Source organism: Hemiscyllium ocellatum, chromosome 3 (genome assembly GCF_020745735.1).
Source record: "Hemiscyllium ocellatum isolate sHemOce1 chromosome 3, sHemOce1.pat.X.cur, whole genome shotgun sequence".
NCBI classification, from domain to species: domain Eukaryota; kingdom Metazoa; phylum Chordata; class Chondrichthyes; order Orectolobiformes; family Hemiscylliidae; genus Hemiscyllium; species Hemiscyllium ocellatum.
In genome coordinates this window covers 19,642,370-19,663,097 of record NC_083403.1, presented here as the reverse complement: position 1 = coordinate 19,663,097, position 20,728 = coordinate 19,642,370, and the positions used below count along the sequence as shown (strand labels likewise).

The window sequence follows — 20,728 nt, the reverse complement described above, 5'->3', positions numbered from 1 at the left end:
TCTGTCTTGGTGATGCTACTGGTGGCCACTTGTAAACTTATCACTGTGCTCATTTGAGTAGTGTTTAGAGTCAAAAATAAGCTAGGTGAAACTGAAGACTGCAGATGCTGGAGATTAGAGTCAAGAGTGTGGTGCTGGAAAAGCACAGCAGGTCAGGCAGCATCCGAGGAGCAGGGAAAACAACAAAATGTCGATTTTCCTGCTCCCAAGACAAAAACACTGCAGATGCTGGAATCCAAAATGGACAGCCAGGAGGCTGGAAGAACACAGCAAGCCAGCAACACCAGGAGATGATCCTGATGAAGGGTTTATGCCCGAAACGTCGATTCTCCTGCTCCTCGGATGCTGCCTGACCTGCTGCGCTTTTCTAGCACCACACTCTGATCTCCAGCATCTGCACTCCTCTCTTTCACCTCCCAATGCTTGCTGTGTCTTCCTGCCTGTCCATTTGAGTACGTGTGACAATGAAGCTCACTCAATTCAATAACCCTACTTCCCCTGCCCCATCTCCTACACGAATGAAGAAACACCCGACTCGAGTTGGGAAGGAGCTGGGTCCAACGCCGCTGTGTGACAACGCACAGGGCAGACAGGTATTCCTGATGAAGGGCTTATGCTCGAAACGTCGAATTCTCTATTCCTGAGATGCTGCCTGGCCTGCTGTGCTTTGACCAGCAACACATTTGCAGGGCAGGCAGGGGCCAAGTGGCGCCCCGCGCGTGCGCATAGGGGCGCGCTGCGCCGTTGTTGGCCGGAGTGGGGGGGTGGATGTGAGGCCACGCGCGGGCGCGAGCACCGCTGCCATGGCAACGGCCGGGTCCGCGAGGGGAAGGAGCGGCGGTTAAACGGCCGCCTGGCGCTGGGGTTCCGCAGTTGACCCTCCGTCCCTTCAGCCATGGCCTTACGGAAGGGGCCCCTGCTGTTGGTGCAGCTGACCGCCAACAAACTCCAGAGCCAGGTAGCCGCAACTGGCCGCCGGGGTGGGGAGATCGGTTCCCCCCCCCCCTTTGGTCTCTGCAGGCGGGTGTCGGTGATTGAGGTGGCTGTCTCTTGTACATTGTTACAGCGGTCTGTCATGTTGGGAAGGCCATCTCGATTGACTTTGCGGTTCCAAACAGCACGAATAACATACCTCTTCCATCATTACTGGTGAAGACAGTGAGATGTAGGCGCAGATTGAGTAGGCCATTGAGTATGCTCTGCACCGCCATTCAATGAAATCGTGGCTGAGCAGATAATCCTCAACTCCCTTTACCCCCAGTTATCCCCTTACTGGTCTTTAGATTAGATTAGATTCCCTACAGTATGGGAACAAGCCCTTCGGCCCAACAAGTCCACACTGACCCTCCAAAGAGGAGCCCACCCAGACCCATTCCCCTATATTTCCTTCTAACTAATGCACCTCACACTATGGGCAATTTAGCATGGCCAGTTCACCTGACCTGTGCATCTTTGGACTGTGGGAGGAAACTGGAGGATACCAACGAAGACACAGGGGGCCACACAGACTGTCGCCCACGGTGGGAATCGAACCCGGATCCCTGTGAGGCAGTAGTGTTAACCACTGAACCACCGTACTGCCCTCAGTCCTGATGAGGAGAAAGTGAAGGCTACAGATATTGGAGATCAGTGTCGAAAAGTGTGGTGCTGGAAAAGCACAGCATGTCAAGTGGCATCCGAGGAGCAGGAAAGTCAACATTTTGGGTATAAGCCAGTCATCAGGAATTCCTCGGATGCTGCCTGACTTGCTGTGCTTTTCCCGTGCCACACTTTTCAACTGTACCTCAGTTGTGAGTATACTTTTAACAACTCAGCTTTGATAGACCTCTGCAGTAAAGAATTCCACAGATTCACCACCCAAATCACAGTCAGATAGCTGGTGCAGACACGGACGGACTGAATGGCTTCCATCTGTACCCTAACAAATCGACGATTCAATGGGGGATAAAATCCACAAAGACAAACTTGGGCATTGTATAACTATTGTAGGGCTTTTGCAGTGTGCAGTGATAGCGTCCCTGCCTCTGAGCCAGTTGGACTGGATCATGTCCTTGCTCCAGAGGTGTGCCACAGCATGTCTGAACATGCTGATCAAAATATCTATCATCAAAAACTTGGTAAAATGGTGTCAGGCAGTGGTTATTTGTATCTGAATTACAAATTTACTGGATGCCAATAGACTCATCACTGTACAGTGGAAAAAAGAATTGATAAGTTAAGTTTGCCAAAGACTAATCTTGCACTTCTGCTGTGAAAAACCAACTGGATTAGTATTTTCCTTCACAGAAGAGTGCTTGCCACCAGCATTCCTGTTCAAGAGCGCATATGTGGATATCCTGAAATGTACTGAGAAATTAAATAAATGGGCTCTTCAAATCAGTTGTCAGTTTGGAGAAATTTCCAGTGTAAGTCATGACTGTGTAAATATAAATTGCCAATGTGCAGAATTACTATTGCTCATTAGAGTTTGTTGCTTGCCCAATACAAAAATGTTTAACAGGAAATTTGCCTACCATCCTGTACCTTTGTCAGCCTTGCAAATAACTCTTAGTATCTTCTGAATTGGTTTAATACCATTCATTGTAAAGAATGATCAGTAAGTCCAGCATAATTCTGTTTAGGGGAGTTGGGTTGGGAATAACAAAACTAAGGTAGAGGCTTTGTTCATTTCACTAAAATCGCAAAAATCATTGAATTGTTCCATGTCCAAAGAAATAAACAGGTTTAATTGAAGATTAATCATATCCCAGATTTCTATTATCTATGGCAAAAAAGTGGCTTCACTGTTTTCAACTGTGTATTCTTTTATATGAAATGTAAGATCACATTGAACTTGCTAGTAAGGTTTAGTATTTGAATCATAAGGCTAATTAATGCCAACTGATCTGTTAGGAAGTATAGTACCTTGAAGGTAGGAGACAGAAGATGCTGGTGGACAAGTTGGACTGAAGAGTTTGTTTCTGTGTGTACAACTCTATAACTGCAGGTGCTACTCTTCCCCCATCATTGGCATTCCTAGATATGAACAAAAATATCAATGGCGGTTTTTGAATTTTCTCTGCTGAATTCATTTAGGATTATATAACTTATAATACTCAAAGTCATCTATGATATCTCACAGAACATACTTAATCTATGCACAAGTATCCTGGCTTTCATTAAAATTTGATAATGATTCGGAATTCAAACAAGTTAGTGTTCTGCTATCATGGAAAATGTTCAACATTTATATGTTCACTGACCTACAAATATATTAAGCTGTGACACAACATGCGCAAATTATGTTTTTGTTTTATCTTCAGGTTGATACCTTGTTGAAGGACGTTAAGCAGCCTGATAAAAGAGAGAAAGTTTATGAGAGGTAAGTTGCTTGCTTGCTGATCTCTAAATTGTTTTCACAGTTGTACAGTAGTCGGCCAGATTTTTGACTGGCAACTTAACATTTCTTTCACTGATATCAACAATGATTACTTGCATGTTAGGATAATGGGCAGTCACAGTTCCTGCTAATACTGCACTACGCTTCTTATCTCATTGCAATACTGAAAGTTTTAAAGGCTTTCATTGCCCTGCCATTTGCTACGTGTGCCCTACTTTACACCACCTTCTATCTCCTGCATCCCTGTGTTTGATGATCTACATCGGCTCCTGAGTAACAGCCAAAATTTAAAATCCTTATCCTTGCCTACAAATCCCTCCATAGCTTCACCGTTTCTTTGTTATATTCTCCAGCCCTATTCCTTTATTTCTGCACTCCTCTAATTATGACCTCTTCATTTAATTGCTCCACCATTGATAATCAAGTCTTTAACTGTCAAGGTCTTAAGCTCTAACTTTCTCTGCTTAAAACTCTTGCATCCTTGAACCTCCTCTTTAAAATCTACTTTGATGAACCTTTTACACATCTGCCCTAATATTTCTTTATTTGGCTCATGTGTCAAACTTTGTTTGATTGAACAGAGGTAAACCATTTGGTCCCTTGAGCCTGCTCTACCATTCAATAGCTAATCTGTTTATGTTACAAATTCCACATTCATATACTCAATAATCCTTGACTCCTTTGCCTAACAATAATCTATCCACCCCTATCATAAAAACATTCAATGACCTTGCCCAGTGCATTGAGGCAGAGAATCCTAAAGTTGTACAGCCTCTGAGAAATGAAATTGCTCCTCATTTCTGTTGTGAAAGGCGAACCCCTAACTTTAAAATAGTGCTCCCTTGTTCTGGACCGATCTACAATCCTTCCATGTCCACTCATCAAGGTCATTCAGAATCTTATCAATTCAGTCAAGTCATATCTTACTTTTCTAAACTCCAATGGAAAGAAGCCCAGCCCATCCAAACTATTCTCATGAGACAATCTGCTTATTTCTGATATCAATCTCGGTGTCAGTGATGCTGTGAAGTGCCTTTGAAATAAATCTTAAGTCTGTGTAGTTCTGCATCGTCTTTCCCTTTACTGTTTATTGGTCTTAACCATTCCTTTGCAAGTCTTCAAAGATTTTTCTTGCCCTTTTAATGGTTTAACAATATAGAGACCATGATGCCTACTTTATAATTGTGTGTTTAAATAACTAGATTGTTGAACAAGGATGCTTTCACACTAGCTTGACTTTTCCCAACAGTTTTGTTGTAAAAAGAAAACTTTGATGAATGCACATAGCATATCACAGCAATCTCCACCTCTTTTCAACACAGCAGGGGACAATCGACTTGAATGTGTTTAATGTGCCAACTTTGACATTGAACATCTCCAATTTTTTAAAATCACCCCACCAATGGTAGTCATGCCTTCAAGTATCAAAGTCTTAAAGCTCAGGGATTCCTAATTCTCTGGATTTCTGTTTTCCTTCAAGACATCCTTAAAATATCTCTCCTTGACTAATCTTTAGGGGCTGTGTATTCTGTTTATTTGAGCAAAACTACATGCGTTAAACCACCTTCACATCTCTGTTGTCCATCTCAGTTATAGTATTGGAAATCTGACCTCATTACTGTAGCTTTTTATTTCTTGTATCAGCTAGATGTATTTACATCTGTAGAGTTAAATCGTCTTTTAATGTTCGTCTTTCACAGGGACTGGACTTTTCATATCTACTAATTTACCAAGTAAATAATAATTGGAGTCAAAATTGTGGAATTTATTTAATACATAACTACACAATTTGCTATGTCTTTTGCCTAAAACAATGTTCAGATTATTGTGACCATTGGAATGTATAGTATCCTTTCAGTTGATTGCACTTTGGAGAGCAAGAACAACAAGTTAAAGCATGCTACCACCATCACCGTTTGCCTGTGCATCAAAACGTGTTTGAGGTCATTAGCTTTATAGTTTGTATATTCCTGCTTTTTTATGGTTCTGTAAACAACTTTGTTTTACAATACATTTTGGGGTTTACAGATGCATCCTACTAAAGAAATCAGTGGATGAAACCTTGCAGACACTACGCAAGTTGAAGAAAGTAAGTTTAAAATTTAATAAGCTTGTTGCCTTTATCTCTTAATGGTTGAAGAATTTCAGTTTTTCACCTTGTAGAAATCTCATTAGGATTTGGTCTGAAAGCTTTTAAAAAAAATGTTCCTTCATGTATCCTGTTGGGCAGTTGTACCATAGTGGAGTCTTTTTTTTAAAGTAGGTCCAAAAAAGTCCCATATGACAAAGCAATGTCACACACAGCAACAAATTTCATTCAATAGTTTCTGGTCATCTGGCAGGCACAACAGTCTCTTATTTCATGTAGGATTATCTTTAAAGGGGAAAATTTTAATGGGGCCAACTCTTATTCTGTAAAAAGAGCTTATGGCCAACATATTGATTGAGTCATCCAATACACATGTACCCCTTCTTCCAGTCGAGGAGCATTGGTGATTGCATCCTGCTTTTTGAAACAATAGAGTGGAATCAAAAATTCAATTTCCCGTTGTACAAAACAGGCTTGCTCTTCTGAAATTTCTGCAATTTGGTGGAATTATGATATTTGAATTAGAGTCATAGAGATGTACAGCACAGAAACAGACCCTTCGGTCCAACCCATCCATGCTGACCAGATATCCCAAGCCAATCTAGTCCCACTTGCCAGCACCTGGCCCATATCCTTCTCTATATTCCTATTCATATACCCATCCAAAAGCCTTTTAAATGTTGCAATTGTACTAGTGAAATTTTATCCTTTAATTCTTTTTCCGTCTAACCTCCACCCTTCTCCAAATCTCTGAAAACTCAGACAAAAGTTGCCATTAATGATGCCAGGAGTAGACTGAGGGAGTTGTTGCTCATCACCTAAGGAGGACAAGCTTTTACTGCTGACCACTTGTTGGGACTACTGGTTTCAGAGGTCCTGTGGATGGGGAAGGGGAGCAGCAGAGATGAAGTCTTTCCTTCCGTATGGCAGACTTGATCACCAGTGTCAGTGTTGTTGATATCGACCACTCATCAAGGATTGATTAAGTGTATGGCTTAGTTTATTTAAAATCATAAAACATGTTTGAAGTTGTAAAACAGATTTAGAACAGAACACTGGAGTTCATTGTGTTCTGTATGCACATTCATTCAGATTGCCTTTTGTGGCGCAGTGGCAGTGTTCCTACCCCTGAACCAGAAGGCACGGAGTTCAAGTCCCACCTGCTGCAGAAGTGTGTAATAGCATCTATAAACAAGTTGATTATAAAAATATGTTTAAAAAGCCTCTTAAAGGTACAGTGTACTCCTGCATTCCAAAAGTTATTTGCAATAACTGGTAATCCTATTTTTCATGTGTATGTAGTTTACTGAAAAATCTGGGTCACGTGGTGGTGATTTTGTCTGAATTTCCACAATCAGTGATACTGGCTATTGTTCTGACTTGTCAACTTTTTCCCCCTATATTCTTGGAGAACTTGACCTCAGAGGTTCTTTGTTTTCTTCTGTAACCTGCTTGGATTCTGTCACTAAAGTGTCAATTTTGACATTAGTTTCTGACCATGACAGTTTTCTGAGCGGTTGGTCATAGATGGCCATATTTGCTATCCATCTACACTTCGTTTTTGCCATTTCCTTAAGCAGTACTTTTTGTACATAAGCCAGTGTTTCTGAGGTTGCTCCTGTGGAGCGTGTTAGCACCTCTGTGTCTTCCTATAAATTGGGAAGTTTTTTATTGGATTGTGATTCACAACCTGTAGTTCACCTTGCTTACTTTTTTCCCCCTCTTTCAGCTCTTTGTTTAGCTTTATGAGTGTAAAGGCTTCACTGTCTCCAATATGATATTCTAAGTTTTGGCTTTATCTTGAAATGGTTGTTTAATCATTTACACTTGGGTTTTCAGCTTTCTATGGACAGCAGATTTGCTGGTTCTTAAGAGAGTGAGGTTTCTATTTTTCTTTCATATTCAGTTCAGTATGTATTTCTTGAGTAGCCTGCAGTGGTTTCTGTTGTGGCTCTGACATTTGACTGATTCCATGTATTATGACTACTCCAAAATTGCAACTTGCTGGTATACCTGCAGCTGCCTATGATGTAACACATCTGCAACATCAAAAACATAGAACAGTACAGCACAATTCAGGCTCTTCTGCCCTCAATGTTGTGCCAGTCTTTTATCCTACTCTAAGATCAGACTAACCTACATACTCTTCATTGTACTAACTTCCATGTAACTATCTAAGAGTCTTTTAAATGTCCCAAATGTATCTGATTCTACTACCACTGCTGGCAGTGCATTCCACACATCTACCACTCTCTGAGTAAAGAACTTAACTCTGACATCTCTCCTAAATTATCCACGAATTTCTTTAAAATTATCCCCCCTCGTGATAGACATTTCTGCCATGGAAAAATGTCTCTGTCTATGCTCTCTATCTATGCCTTTCAACATCTTGTACACCTCTATCAAGTCACCTCTCATCTTTCTCCGTTTCACTGAGAAAAAAACTTAGATCCCTCAACCTTTTTTCATAAGACATGCTCTCCAGTCCAGGCAGGATCCTGATAAATCTCCTTTGCACCCTTTAAAACTTTCCTATAACGAGGCAAACAGAACTGAACACAATATTCCAAGTATGGTGTAACCAGGACTCTGTAGAGCAGCAGCATGACCTCATGGCTCTTAAATTCAATCCCTCTGCTATTGAAGGCCAACACACTATAAGCCTTTTTAACAACCCTAACAACTTGGGTGGCAACTTTGAGGGATCTACAAACATGGACTCCAAAATCCCTCTGTTCCTGCACTGCCAAGAATCCTGCCTTTAACCCTGTATTCTGCATTTAAATTCAACCATCCAAAGTGAATCACTTCACTTTTTTTCCAGGTTGAACATCATCTGCCACTTATCAGCCCAGTTCTGCATCCTGTCAATGACTTGTTGCAACCTACAACAGCCCTCCACATTATCCACCACTCCACTAACCTTCACATCATTGGCAAACCTACTAACCCACCCTTCCACTTTCTCATCCAAGGAGAAAGTGAGATCTGCAGATGCTGGAGATCAGAGCTGAAAATGTGTTGCTGGAAAAGCGCAGCAGGTCAGGCAGCATCCAAGGAACAGGAGATTCGACGTTTCGGGCATAAACCCTTCTTCTTTCCTGAAAAAGATCATCGCCAATGGTGCAAAAATCTCTTCCCTCACTTACTGTAGTAACCTAGAGTATATCCCACCCAGACCAGGGGATTTATCTATTCTTACGATTTTCAAATTTTTCAGCATATCCTCTTTCCTGACATCAACCTATTCTAGCAATTTGTCTTTTTCTTGTTGACCTCAGAAACATCAAGGTCTCTCTCATTGGTTAATATTGAAGCAAAGTCTTCATTAGGGACCTCCCCTATCCCCTCTGACTCTAGTTGTAACTTCCCTCCGCTATCCTCGATTGGCCCTACCTTCACTCTGGCCATCCTCTTATACCTCACATAAGTGAAAAATGCCATAGCATTTTCCCTAATCCTACTTGCTAAAACTTCTTCATATCCCTTTCTAGCTCTCCTAAGTCCATTCTTCAGTTCCTTCCTGGCTACCTTGTAACCTTGTAAAGCCCTGTCTGATCCTCGCTTCTTCAACCTTAAGTAAGCGTACTTCTTCCTCTTGACTAAATGTTCCACATGCCTTGTCAACCGAGGTTCTCTTCAACTTAGAATCTCTTCTTTCCCTTATGGGTCAAACCTGTTCAGCACTATCAACAGGTGCTTCCTAAACATCCTTCACATTTCTATTGTGCATTTACCTGAGAACATCTGTTCCCAGTTTAGGTCCCCCAGTTCCTACATAATAGCATTTTGATTCCCCCTCACCCAATTAAGTACTTTCCCCATCCTATCTGCTCATATACTTCTCCATGACTGTAGTAAAGGTCATGGAGTCGTGATCACTGAAATGCTCCCCCATCAAGAGATCTGACACCTGACCTGGTTCATGCCAAGCACCAAATCCAATATGGCTTCCCCTCTAGTTGACCTATCTACATTTTGAGTCAGTAACCCTTCCTGGACACACACCAGCAAAAACTGCTCCACCCAAACTATTTGAACTAAGTAGGTTCCATCAATATTAGAGAAGTTAAAACACCCATGACAACAATCCTGTTAGTTTTGCACCTTTGCAAAATCTGCTTCCCAGTCTGCTCCTCGGTGTCTCTTTTGCTACTGGGGGGCCTGTAGAAAACTCCCAATAAAGTGACTGTTCCTTTCCTGTTTCTGACTCCACCCATACTGACTCTGTGGACAAACTCTCCTTGACGATCTCTCTTTCTGTGATACTGTCCCTGATTTGCAATTCCAATCCTCCACTTCTTTTATCTCCCCCCTCTATTCCTTTAGAAACATCTAAACCCTGGAGCATCCATTCCTGCCAGTATGGTATCCAAGTCTCTGCAATGGCCACAACATCATAATTCCAAGAAGTACTGATCCATGCTCTGAGTTCATCACCCTTATTCCTGATACTTCTTGTATTAAAATAGACACACTTCAACCCATCACACTGACTGCATCTTTGCCCTGTCAAATGCCTATCCCTCCTCATTGACTGTCTGCACGCTGTATTTGGCTGTCCATTATGATCCATAGCTCAGGTTCCCACCCCCTGACAACCCTCTCAAAGAGGTAAAACTAGGTAAATTCAGGATCAGTGGTGCTGGAAGAGCACAGCAGTTCAGGCAGCATCCAACGAGCAGCAAAATTGACGTTTTGGGCAAAAGCCCTTCATCAGGAGCTCTAGCAAACCTCCCACTTAGAATATTAATGCCCCTCTAGTTCAGTTACAACCCATCCTCCTTACACAGGTCTCACCTTCCCCAAAACTTATCTGAAGTCTTCTCTCTTACACCAGCCCTGTAGCCTCGTGTTCATTGCACTCGCTGTCTATTCGTAGCCTCACTAGCGCATGGCACCGGTTGCAATCCTGAGGTTATTACTCTACTCATCCTGCCTTCTAGCTTCCAACCTAACGCCAACCTAAATAGATTGTTTATACTTGCATTCCAGCCTGATCAATTCCATATGTGGGATCAATGTATTGCTATATATATTGAGGATTTTACATTAATAGATTTCATTAAACCTTCTCATATATGTGAGTACATTTTTTTGTTTGATGTTTGATACTGGCTTCAGTACTCATCTTTACTATAACGGATAATTACAAATATTCTGAGGACGGTTCACTTGAAACTTTGCGAACACTTTGACAGCGTTTAATGACATTGATGTTTTCTATGAGATTGATAGTGCTAAACTACTCATTATCTCATTTTGTATTTGGTCTGATAATTCGATCATTTTGCATATACTCCTCTGGTGGGATATCAGGAGGTATGTTTTGGAGCTTGAAAGTACTGAACTCTTTGGGTTCCTCATTTAATTACCTTTTTCTGCCACATGACTTGTAAAATTGATTGAAAGCTATGTATTTCTTTGGTGTGTGCGTAAGACCATATATTGTGCTTTTGCAAGTAGTTGGGAAAGGTGTAATAAGGGATCCAGCATTGAACCCTGTAATATGCCACTGGACACAGGCTTCCAGATCATAAGCTATAGGAGTGGAATTAGGCCAGTCGGCCAATGAGTCTAATCTGCCATTCACCTGTTCTCTCCTTGTAACCTGCAATCCCCTTCCTACTCAGAAATCTATCTATCTCTTTCTTAAATGCACTCAAATCACTTGGCTTCCACAGCTTTCTGCAGTAATGATTTCCCTGGGTTAACTACTCTCTGGCTGAAGAAATTCCTTTTCATCTCAGTTCTAATTGGTCCCTTCACTCTGAGCCTCTGCCCTCTGGTCCGAGTTTTGTCTTCTAGGGGTAACATCTTATCCATGTCTAACCTATCCAAGCATCTCAGTATTCTTTAAATTTCAACGAAATCCCCCCCCCCCCCATCCTTCTAAACTCCATCGAGTCCAGACTCAGACTCTTCATATCGCAAACCCTTCTTCCCAGAATCATTTTGTAAATGCATGACAGAAATATGGAGGTTGTTTAGGAAGTACTTGCTGATAATGCTGTTCCACTGAGGCAAGGAAGGGATGATAGATTGAAAGAACCTTGGGTGATGAGGGATGTGGAACAACTAGTGAAGAGGAAGAAGGGACCTTACTTAAGGTTGAGGAGGCAAGGATCAAACAGGGCTGTAGAGAGTTACAAGGTAGCCAGGAAGGAACTGAAGAATGGACTTAGGAGAGCTAGAAAGGAACATAGAAAAGCTATAGCAGGTATGATTAAGGAAAACCCCAAGGCATTCTTCACTTCTGTGAGGAACAGTAGGACGGCCAGAGTGAGGGTAGGGCCGATCAGGGATGGTGGAGGGAAGTTACGACTGGAGCCTGAGGAGGTAGTGAAGGTCCTTAATGAATACTTGGCTTCAGTATTGACGTTTCTGAGGACATCGTGAAACAGACTGGTACACTTGAACAGGTTAAGAATGAGGATGTACTGAAAATTTTGAAAATCGTAAGGATAGATAAATCCCCTGGGCTAGACAGGATATACCCTGGGTTACTACAGGAAGCGAGGGAAGAGATTGCTGTACCATTGGTGATGATCTTTGCGTCCTCGCTGTCCACTGGAGTAGTGCCAGATGAGTGGTGGGTGGCAAATGTTATTCCCTTGTTCAAGAAAGGGAATAGGTAAAATCCTGGGAATTACAGAGCAGTCAGTCTCATGTCTGTAGAGACAGGATTTATGATCATTTGGAAAACCATTGTTTGATTAAAGATAGTCAGCATAGCTTTGTGAGGGGCAGGTCCTGCCTCACTAATGTTATTGAATTCTTTGAGGATGTGACAAAACATATTGATGAAGGTAGAGCAGTGAATGTGGTGTACATGGATTTTAGCAAGGCATTTGATAAGCTTCCCCATGGTAGGATCATTCAGAAAGTAAGAAATCATGGGATATAGAGAAACCTGTCTGTCTGGATACAGAATTGGCTGGCCGATAGAAGACAGAGGTTAGTGATGAAGAAAGTGAGAACTGCAGGTGTTGGAGATCAGAGTCGAGAGTGTGATGCTGGAAAAGCACAGCAGGTCAGGCAGCTTCCGAGGAATAGGAGAATCAAGGTTTCAAGCATAAGCCCTTCATCTGGAATGGTCATCAGGACAGAGGGTGAGGGTAGATGGAAAGTATTCAGCCTGGAGCTTGGTGACCAGTGTTGTTCTACAGGGATCGGTTCTGGGACCTCTTCTCTTTGTGATTTTTATAAATGTCTTGGATGAGGAGGTGTGAGGGTGGGTTAGTAAGTTTGCTGATGACACAAAGGTTGGTGGAGTGATAGATAGCATGGAGGGTTGTAGGTTGCAATGGGATATTGACAGGATGCAGAACCGGGCTTGTAAGTGGCACATGGAGTTCAACCTGGAAAAGTGTGAAGTGATTCACTTTGGAAGGTTAAATTTGAATGCAGAACACAAGGCTAAAAGCAGGAATCTTGACAGTGTGGAGGAACAGAGAGATCTTGGGGTCCATGTTCATAGATCCCTCAAAGTTGCCACCCAAGTTGATAGGGTTGTCAAGAAGGCGTATGTTGTGTTGGCTTTCATGAACAGGGGGATTGAGTTAAAGAGCCACATGGTTATGCTCTGTAGACCCCTGGTTAGACCACACTTGGAATATTGTATTCAGTTCTGTTTGCCTCATTATAGGAAGAATGTGGAAGCGTTGGAGAGGGGGCAGAGGAGATTTATCAGGATGCTGCTTGGATTGGAGGGCCTGTCTTATGAAGAAACGTTGAGGGAGCTAGGTTTTTTTCTCATTGAAGCGAAGAAGGATGAGAGGTGACTTGATAGATGATGAGGGGCATAGATAAAGTGGATAGCCAGTGTGGAAATGGCTATCATGAAGGGACATAATTTTAATGTGTTTGGAAGAAAGTTTAGGGGAGATGTCAGCGATAGGCTCTTTACTGAGAGAATGATAGGTGCATGAAAAGCACTACCAGCAGTGCTGGTAGAGTTAGATACATTAGGGACATTCAAGTGATGCCTGGCTCGGATCATGGAAGATAGTACAATGAAGGGTACATATATTAGTCTGATCTTAGAGGAGGATAAAAGGTCGGCACTACATTAAGGGCTGAAGGACCTGTACTGTGCTGTACTGTTCTACTTTCTAAACCTCCTTTGGATCCCTTCCAAAGCCACTACATCCTTTCTTGGATACAGGGTCAAAAACTGCTCACAATATTCCAGATGCAATCTAACCAGATCTTTATACAGCTTCAGCAGTACATTTTTATTAAGCAAAAGTGAGGACTACAGATGCTAGAAACCAGAGTTTAGATTAGAGTGGTGCTGGAAAAGCACAACAGGTCAGGCAGCATCCGAGGAGTAGGAAAATCGACGTTTCGGACAAAAGCCCTTCATCAGGAATAGAATACATTTCTATTGTTGTACTCAAGCCCTCTTGAAATGAATACTAACATTGCATTTGCCTTCCCAAATGTCAACTGAACCTGCATGCTAATTTGATACATTATCTACAAATATAGTGCCTTTTCCAAGTTTTAATGTCATTCATCAACACTTAAATCATCTCTATAAAACTGCTCACTGCTAGGTGGAGTAGAGACAGGGAAGACACACCGGAGTTAAAGTGGCTCACCAAGCATGGATGGGTGGAACAGTAGAGCTGTGTAGCACTATTCATTTAGTTAATAGACCCTTAGCATTGACATCATCCGATGTGTTTGTGGTATTTTACAATTATTGCCTCACATTACCCGCCACTCTTGTGCTGTCTAAAATTAAAGCTAAATTTTAATGATCAAATGAACACGTAGTAAAATATTAAACTAAAACTACAAAATATTTAAAACTAATCTTAAAACGCTAATATACTTTAAAATACTAAACACAAATAAAATATTGATATTATAAAATGTCCAATATCAAAATAATACCCAAAGAACATTTTTTGGGTGGCACGGTGGCTCAGTGGTTAGCACTGCTGCCTCACAGCGCCAGGCTCCCAGGTTCAATTCCAGCTTCAGTTGACTGTCTGTGTGGAGTTTTCACATCTCTCCATGTCTGCATGCGTTTCCTCTGGGTGCTCCGGTTTCCTCCCACAGTCCAAAGATGTGCCGGTGAATTGGCCATGGTAAATTGCCCATGTTAGGTGCATTAGTCAGAGAGAAATGGGTCTGGGTGGGTTACTCTTCGGAGGGTCGGTGTGGACTGGTTGGGCCGAAGGGCCTGATTCCACACTGTAGGGAATCTAATCTAAACATCATAAAAGCTTCACTGATAAAGTCTTTTAGTTGTCACTAAATATTAAACAAACTAGAGGACAGAGTGTGCCCTGTTTGACCACTTTGGCATTTTCTAATAAAACCTGCCTTCAATTACAATGGTATTATTCGTATATAGATTATCAATTAATTAGATGAATTCTTTTGGGAGGGCCACACTTTGTAATGCTTTAGGAAGCAGCTTATGCCCAGTCAAGTCAAATGATTTGATCCAATTGATAAAGACAACTGAGAGTTTTTTTTTATATATTCCTTTTTGCTCCTTTGACAATGTTATCTACAATAGCAATGTTTTCATTGCATCCAGAGGGTATAGCAAGGAACCCCTTTTGTCTAAAATTCAACTCAACTGCCTCACTTAGTCTCTTAATGAATATCTTATTAAATAAGCAAAAGAGAATGGGACCTATAGTAATTACCCTCCAATTATCTGTATCTTTTAGGCTGTCCTCATCTTCTGGTTTTAGGATTAAAACTGTTCCATTATTGGAACTCTGGAACAACACCTGACTTTAACCATAAAGAAGAGTTAAAAATCACACAACAACAGGTTATATTCCAACAGGTTTATTTGGAAGCACTAGCTTTTTGTGTTCAAAGTTTGTGAGAAGATTTGTAGCTCGGGTGCTCGTTGTTGTGGTTCTGTTCGCCGAGCTGGGAGTTTTTGTTGCAAATGTTTCATCCCCTTTCTAGGTGACATCTTCAGTGCTTGGGATCCTCCTGTGAAGCGCTTCTGTGCTGATTCCTCCGGCATTTATACTGGTTTGAATCTGCCGCTTCCGGTTGTCAGTTGCTGTCCGCTGCAGTGGCTGGTATATAGGGTCTAGGTCGATGTGTCTGTTGATAGAATTCATGGATGAGTGCCATGCTTCTAGGAATTCCCTGGCTGTTCTCTTTTTGGCCTGCCCTATAATAGTGGTGTTGTCCCAATCGAATTCATGTTGTTTGTCATCTGAGTGTATGGCTACTAGGGATAGCTGGTCGTGTTGTTTCGTGGCTAGTTGATGTTCGTGGATGTGGGCTGTTAGCTGTCTTCCTGTTTGTCCTATGTAGTGTTTTGTGCAGTCCTTGCATGGGATTTTGTACACTACATTGGTTTTGCTTATGCTGGGTATCGGGTCCTTTGTCCTGGTGAGTTGTTGTCTGAGGGTGGCTGTTGGTTTGTGTGCTGTTATGAGTCCTAGTGGTCGCAGCAGTCTGGCTGTCAGTTCAGAAATGCTCCTGATTTACGGGAGTGTGGCCAGTCCTTTGGGTTGTGGCATGTCCTCATTTCGTTGTCTTTCCCTGAGGCATCTGTTGATAAAATTGCGCGGGTATCCGTTTTTGTTGAATACCTTGTATAGGTGTTCTTCTTCCTCTTTTTGTAGTTCAGGTGTGCTGCAGTGTGTTGTGGCCCTTTTGAATAATGTCCTGATGCAACTTCGTTTGTGTGTGTTGGGGTGGTTGCTTTCATAGTTCAGGACTTGGTCTGTGTGTGTGGCTTTCCTGTATACCTTCGTGGTGAATTCTCCGTTTGGTGTTCTTTGTACCATCACGTCCAGGAATGGTAGCTGGTTGTCCTTTTCTTCCTCTCTTGTGAATCGGATTCCTGTGAGTGTGGCGTTGATGATCCAGTGTGTGTTCTCTATTTCTGTGTTTTTAATGATTACAAAGGTGTCGTCCACGTATCTGACCCATAGTTTGGGTTGTAATTGCGTTAAAACTGTTTTTTCTAACCTTTGCATTACTGCTTCTGCTATGAGTCCGGAGATCGGTGAGCCCATGGGTGTTCCGTTGATTTGTTCATATATCTGGTTGTTGAATGTGAAGTGTGTTGTGAGGCACAGGTACAGTAGTTTAAGTATGCCGTCTTTGTTAATAGGTTCAGCGTCCTGTTGTCTGTTATGTATGTCCAGCAGGTTGGATATTGTTTCTCTGGCTAGGGTTTTGTCAATAGAAGTGAACAGTGCCGTTACATCGAATGAGACCATGGTTTCTTCCTTGTCTATGTGTATATTTCTAATGATGCCCAAAAATTCTTGTGTTGATTATATAGAGTGTCTGGATCCGCTAATCAGGTGTTTCAGTTTCTGTTGTAGCTCTTTAGCCAGTTTGTGTGATGGTGTTCCTGGTAGTGATACTATGGGTCTGAGTGGGATGTCTGGTTTGTGTACTTTAGGTAGTCCATAGAATCTGGGGGTGTTGTTGCTTTCCGGTTTCATTCTTTGGTGTGCTGCTCCTTTATTGGTTAGCTACCTGATGAAGGAGCAGCACTCTGAATACTGATGCTTCCAAATAAACCTTAAGAGTGGGGTGCTGAAAAAGCACAGTAGGTCAGGCATCATCCAAGGAGCAGGAGAATTGCAGTTTTGGGCATAAGTCTTTCATCACAAATCCTGATAGATTCCAAATAAAGTTGTTGGACTATAACCTGGTGTTGTGTGATTTTTAACTTTGTTCAACCCAGTCCAACACTAGCACCTCCACATCATGAAGAAGAGAGTTTAGGGAGACATGATGTGTTGCTGTTATGAATCGCTAATATATCCTTTCATTTCAAACCATTTATTATAATTTTATCGCATTTACATTCTGCATGCAAAGAAAGACCCTGAACTTCCAGTTGCCTGCCACTTTAACACACCACCTTGTTCCCTGGCCAACATCTGTCTCAGGCTTGCTGCAGTGCTTCAGCAAAGCTCAGTGCAAGCTGGAATAACAACACCTTATTTTCCACATGGGGACCCTGCAGCTCTCCTGGAGTCAATACTGAGTTCAATAATTTTAAGACCTGAACTGTCCCATGTCCTAGCCCCCAACCCCACTCACCAGGCCTCGTTATCACATGGACTCTGATTATACACTATCTGTTATTAGCCATTAACAATCTCCATTAACAGCTATTCACTCTCCCAGCCAGATCGTCATCCACTCCTTTGTTTGTCCAACTGTGTCATCTTGCTGCGCTCTATCTCCACTCCCTTACCCCTCACACGGGCAATTTAGAATAGCCAATTCACCTAACCTGCACATTTTTGGATTGCGGGAGGAAACCGGAGCAGTCGGAGGAAATTCACGCAGACACGGGGATAATGTGCAAACTCCACACAGGGAGTCACCTGAGGCAGGAATTGAACCCAGGTCTCTGGCGCTGAGGCAGCAGTGCTAACCACTGTGCCACCGTGGTGCCCACATCTACTTTGATCATCATAGTCTTAGAGTCATAGAGATGTACAGCATAGATACAGACCTTTCGGTCCAACCCATACATGCCGACCAGATATCCCAACCCAATCTAGTCCCACCTGCCAGCACCTGGCCCATATCCCTCCAAACCCTTCCTAATCATATACCCATCCAAATGCCTCTTAAATGTTGCAATTGTACCAGCCTCCACCACAAACTGTGGCAAATCATTCCATGCACGTACCACCCCCTGCGTGAAAAAGTTGCCCCTTAGGTCTCTTTTATATCTTTCCCCTCACCCTAAATCTATGCCCTCTAGTTCTGGACTCTAACATATTCCTTTTAACTATCACTCTTTATGGTTTTCCTAGTCAATCCATATTCTAAATTCCTTGATTTTACTTTATCTACAATATTTTAGAACATGGAAAAGTACAGCACAAAACAGGCCCTTCGGCCCACAGTGTTGTGCCGAGGATTATTCCTCATCTAAACTAAAATAACCTAACTAACACACACCTCAATTCATTGCTGTCCATGTGAATGTGCAGCAGTTGCTTAAATGTCCTGAATGACTCTGCATCCACCACCACCACTGGCAATACATTCCATGCATTCACAACTTTCTGCATAAAGAATGTACCTCAGACGTCTCCTCTATACCTTCCTCCTAATATCTTAAAACGATGACCCCTCGTGCCAGTCAGTCCTGCCCTGGTGACAAGTCTCTGGCTACTGACTCTATCCAAGTCTCTCATTACCTTGTATACCTCGACCTGGTCACCTCTCTTCCTCCTTCTCTCCAGAGAGAAAAGTCCAAGCTTAGTCAACCTCTCTTCATAAGACAAGCCCTTCAGTTCAGGCAGAACCTGGTAAACCTTCTACAAAGCCTCCATATCTTTCCTATAATAGGGCGACTAGAATTGGACACAATATTCCAAATGTGGTCTCACCAGAGTCTTATAGAGCTGCAGCAAAACCTCGCGGCTCTTGAACTCAATCCCCCTGTTAATGAAGGCCAAAACACCATAAGCTTTCTTAACAACCCTATCCACTTGGGTAGCAATTTTGTGGGATCCAAGCATTTGAACACCAAGATCCCTCTTTTCCTTCACACTGCCAAGAATCCTGTTTTTAATCCGATATTCAGTATTTTGGAAGGTCGAACTTGAATGCATCACTTCGCATTTACCCAGGTCGAACTCCATCTGCCATTTCTCAGCCCAGTTCTGCATCCTGTTTATGTAGCGCTGCAGCCTGCAATATCCCTCAATACTATCAACGGCATCGCCAACCTTTGTGTCATAGGCCCTCAACCTCCTCATCCAAGTCAATTATAAAAACTACAAAGAGTAGAGGCCCAAGAACAGAGCCCTGTGGAACATCACTTACCACTGACCTCTAGGCAGAATACTTTCCATCTACAACAACTCTCTGCCTTCTGTCAGCTAACCAATTCTGAATCCAGACAGCCAAATCTTCCTGTATCCCATACCTCCTTACTTTATGAATGAGCCTACCATGGGGAACCTTATCAAATGCCCTGCTGAAGTCCATATGCACCACATCCACTGCTCAACCTTCGTCGACCTATCTTGTCAACTCCTCAAAGAACTCAATAAAATTTGTGAGGCAAGACTTGCCCCTTACAAAGACACGCTGATTGCATTTAATCACTCTATGCTTTTCCAAATAGTCATAAATCCTATCCCTCAGAATTCTTTCCAAAACCTTACTGACCACAGATGTAAGATTGACTGGTCTGTAATTGCCAGGGATTTCCCTATTGCCCTTCTTGAAAAGAGAAACAACATTCGCTTCCCTCCAATCCTCCGATACGACTCCTGTGGAGAGTGTGGAAGCAAAGATCTTCGCCACTGGCTTAGCAACCTTCTTTCTCGCTTCCTGGAGCAACCTAGAATAAATCTGGTCTGGCCCTGGGGACTTGTCAATCTTAATGTTTGCCACAATTTCCAGTCCATGAACTACATCAATCTTGATCTGTTCAAGCCTGTTTCCCAGCTCCTCGAAGTTCTCATTCACAACAAGGTCCCTTTCCTTAGTGAAAACCGAACCAAAAAACTCATTTAGGGCTTCCCGTATCTGCTCAGACTCCACGGACAAGTTCCCTATGTTATCTCTGACCGGCCTTACCTTCTCCCTGGTCATTCTCTTATTCCTTACATATGACTAAAATGCCTTTGGGCTCTCCCTAATCCTTCCCGCCAAGCCTTTTTCGTGCCTCCTCCTGGCTCTCCTCAGTCCATTTCTGAGCTCCTTTCTAGTAGGCCTGTAATCCTCTAAAGGTAAAAACAATCACTGCAGATGCTGGAAACCAGATTCTGGATTAGTGGTGCTGGAAGAGCACAGCAGTTCAGGCAGCATCTGAGGAGCAGTTATTCCTGATGAAGGGCTTTTGCCCGAAACGTCGATTTTACTGCGCCTCGGATGCTTCCTGAACTGCTGTGCTCTTCCAGTATCACTAATCCAGAATCTGTAATTCTCTAAAGCTGTGCTAGATCCTTGCTTCCTCCACCTTATATAAGCTGCCTTCTTCCTTTTGACGAGAAACTTCTTGCCATCCAAGGCTCCTTAATCTTACCCCTCCTTGCCTGTCTCAGTGGAACAAATTTGTGCATCACTCACAACAATTGCTTCTTAAACAGTCTCCACATGTCTGTTGTGCCCTTTCTGTGGAGCAATTGCTCCCAATCTGTACTTCCCAACTCCTGTCTGTTAGCGTTATAATTTCCTTTTCTCCAGTTAAATATTTTCCCTTGGTAACTGCTCCTTTCCCTCTACAAGCCTGTGGTAAATGTGAGGCAGATGTGGTCACTGTCACC

General features: G+C 42.6%; 1 protein-coding gene across 2 annotated transcripts in view; it reads left to right on the top strand.

Annotated features, from left to right (window-relative positions):
• The first annotated feature begins 797 nt into the window (after nucleotides 1-797).
• nphp1 (nephronophthisis 1) overlaps nucleotides 798-20,728 on the top strand; it is a 144,341-nt gene continuing 124,410 nt past the window's right edge. For both annotated transcript variants that reach the window (XM_060855909.1, XM_060855900.1), the window contains exons 1-3: nucleotides 798-958; nucleotides 3,303-3,361; nucleotides 5,408-5,468. In XM_060855909.1, coding sequence (XP_060711892.1) covers nucleotides 896-958; nucleotides 3,303-3,361; nucleotides 5,408-5,468 — 183 coding nt within the window. In that variant the 5' untranslated portion in view covers nucleotides 798-895. The remainder of the gene's footprint in view (nucleotides 959-3,302; nucleotides 3,362-5,407; nucleotides 5,469-20,728) is intronic.